General features: G+C 50.9%; 1 protein-coding gene across 1 annotated transcript; it reads left to right on the top strand.

Annotated features, from left to right (window-relative positions):
* The first annotated feature begins 341 nt into the window (after positions 1–341).
* On the top strand, positions 342–1,394 carry LOC119358194 (BTB/POZ and MATH domain-containing protein 1-like). The gene is made up of 2 exons (XM_037624857.1): positions 342–686; positions 864–1,394. The coding sequence occupies exons 1-2, from the start codon at positions 342–344 to the stop codon at positions 1,392–1,394; spliced, it is 876 nt and encodes a 291-aa protein (XP_037480754.1).
* Positions 1,395–3,059: the final 1,665 nt, after the last annotated feature.

Raw genomic sequence — 3,059 nt, 5'->3', positions numbered from 1 at the left:
TGCGTACGCCCGTCTTGCACGTTGAACCCAGCGTGGCGTGCTTATTGCAAAGTAATGGAGGGTGTGTGTGTGTTAATGCCCGGTTGGAAAAGCGGTAAACAATCGTGCTAAACTAGAACTCCGAGAGGAATCCAAGTCCAACATCAATCGTGGAAGGCAAACGCAAAGTCAGTTGGGGAAGGTTACGACACGACTAGCTTAATCGGGATGATTTCCGAAAGGAAACATGTTTCTACTGTAAAGTACTCCAACCACTAACAATCCTCTCCATGTATATATACGGTGACTCCCGGAAAAAGGATCGTTGATCAACAGCAGGAACACCCGCGTTTACGTTAGCCATGGCGCAGGTTAACGCGGCCGCTGCGGTTGATCACGGCGAAGGCCTCCGGGTAGCCGAGACGTCGTCGAGGTGCGTGACGGAGGGCGCGACGCACGATTTCGTGGTGACCAACTACCCGCTGCTCGACGGCATGGGCTTCGGGAGGTACATTAGGTCGAGCACGTTCACCGTCGGCGGCTACGATTGGAACATCAGGTTCTACCCGGACGGAGGCAAGGAGGACGCTGCCGGCAACGCGGGGGCCTACTTGTGTTGTCTTTGCCAGCTGGCCAAGTACGAGGTGAGGGCAATGTTCACATTAACCATGCTGGACGATCAAGGCCATGTACAAGAGACCAGGCAGGTAGGGAGTCACGTCTTCTCTCCAGAATCCTCCACTGGCTTTGGCTTTAACAAATTCGTCGAGAAATCGAAGCTGAGATCGTCGTCTCACCTCTTGACGCTGAGGTGCGTCGTCGCCGTGATCAAAGAACCGCCCGCGGAGTGCAGGACGAGCCTTGCCGCGGCCCCTCCGACGGAGCTTCCCGGCCAGCTCGAGCGCACCCTCAAGGACGGGATAGGCGCGGACGTCACCATCCTCGTGGGAGGCCGGCGGTTCAGGGCGCACAGGTTCATGCTGGCCATGCGGGCGCCGCTTCTCGACGCTCAGATCTTTGGTCCGACGATGGAGGTCGCCGACATGGAGCCGGACATCTTCCAGATCCTTCTTCACTACGTCTACACGGACTCGTTGCCGCCGTGCGACGGCCAAGGTTATAGCACCGCCGCAGTGGAGCACTTGCTGGCCGCAGCTGATCGGTACGGGCTAGGCAGGCTGAAGGCGATGTGCCAAGGAGAGTTGTGCGGGCGCATTGATGCTAATACCGTCATGGCCACATTGGCACTGGCGGATCAGTATATATGTGAGCGGCTCAAGGATGCCTGCCTCGAGTTTCTGTCGTCAGAGGAATCAATGATTGCAGTCATCGCGACCGACAGGTTCAAACACCTCATCAAAAGTTTCCCCATGCTTGATTTGGAAAAGAGCCCCGAGGACCTCGCCAGGAAGTAATCAAAGCCAGAAGTAGTTTCCATGGAGCAGATTTTTTTTTTTTGTAAATATAAATCATCTCTTGTAGAGGTTGGTTGACAGGTAGAGTACTAGAACATTTTGTCATATTTACCATATATTAGTTCCCGCACTAATCCTGCCACTAAAATTGCTCCAGTCCTAAGAAAATGAAGAAAGTTGAATATACTTTTAGCTTGCAATTCCCGAATTTACAAACAGAACAAATGATTTACGATAGAACTACTCTCGCACTCCATGTTTATTGTACACCCTCATACTAGGCGTCAAATTTTAACCATCTAAATAACCAACAAAATATAAAATATTATATGTTACAAAAATTACATTGTTGGATTTGTATTTAAAAGAGATTTTCCTTGGTACAATTCTTGTCACATAATTGCTTACATTTTACTGTCACTTAAATTTAAAAATCTTTTACAGTACCCTTAGTTTAATATGGTCCATCCGTTCTCTCAGATCCGACGGATATACTTAAAGGGTACTCCACTGTAAGCATTAAGGAGTACTACAACTGAAAATCAGGGAGTACCTAATTCTAAGGGTAGATTCGTCATTTAGGAGAGTCAAACTCAGGATATGGATTCATGTATTTTTGTAAATAAATTAATGACTATGATATGTTTTTTCGAGAGTACGCCTAAGCGTACCATATTTTTATAGAAGGCAGAAGTTGAATTACAAGACACCACAACTTATTGAACAACAAGTGTAGCAATCACTCCACACCCAAGCTAATCAAAAGATTAGCCACCACAACAAGTACAAACACAACGCAAAGGGCCTGTCCTAAACCAATCATCTAGCCGCGTCACACAAACGCCAAACACTACAAAGAGCAACAACTTCAGCCGGCCATACTTTGCCAACGCACTATCCACCCTTGAATGCCTAAAAGGAGACAACAAGTGGATATCGGGACTCGGTCAGGACCGGAAAAAGCCATCCTCTTGGAGCACCGGCAGCTGTGTACTTAGCGCCCATGAAGATCAACTCGAACCAGCAGCAAGCACCGGAGAACCACCTCACATGACCATAAGGCCAAGTCTCCACCCTCGATGCTCTCAACAGAGTAACGACGCCAAACGCCGCCATCGCCGATCCTGCAACGGACCAAGACTTTCGCCCGGAGACCCCAACCTGATCAAGAAGGGGAGATGCCGACACACCTTGACGACGCCTCCAAGGAGGAAAACGGCACCACGGGCGCCGTCGTCGTCAGCTCCGACCGAAGACGAGCAGGATTTTCATCCAAACCGTCGCACCTCTCCCACCCCTACCACCGGATTTGGCCACATAGTCGATGTAGGGGCGCACCGCCGCAGCCGCAGCACCTCGCTGTCATGATCAAACCGCCATGGAACACCGACCCCTCGCACGGCCGAGAGCACGCAGACCACCATCCAACTCCTACACGGTCGAAGAAGACAACTCCAGACCAGCACCACCAAGATCCACAGGCACCGCAGGCAAGGGCTGGACTTGCCGCTCCTGGCAGCCAGCCGCTGCCGCGATTCAGTCGCAGGGACTCACGCGGGACTCCAGCGCACCTCCACCATGGCGCTCCCTGCCGCGAGAATGACTATGATATGTTATTCTTGCAATCAGATCTATCTTGCATGCATGCACCGATATGATAATTGT

Source organism: Triticum dicoccoides, chromosome 2A, assembly GCF_002162155.2.
Source record: "Triticum dicoccoides isolate Atlit2015 ecotype Zavitan chromosome 2A, WEW_v2.0, whole genome shotgun sequence".
Lineage (NCBI taxonomy): Eukaryota > Viridiplantae > Streptophyta > Magnoliopsida > Poales > Poaceae > Triticum > Triticum dicoccoides.
This window is presented reverse-complemented; position numbering and strand designations above follow the sequence as displayed.

Excerpts from the sequence above, each read along its gene's own strand:
- LOC119358194 (XM_037624857.1), top strand. The coding sequence starts at position 342 with ATGGCGCAGGTTAACGCGGCCGCTGCGGTTGATCACGGCGAAGGCCTC. Across the intron at positions 687-863 it reads ATGTACAAGAGACCAGGCAG|CTTCCCGGCCAGCTCGAGCG; the intron begins GTAGGGAGTCAC and ends CCTCCGACGGAG.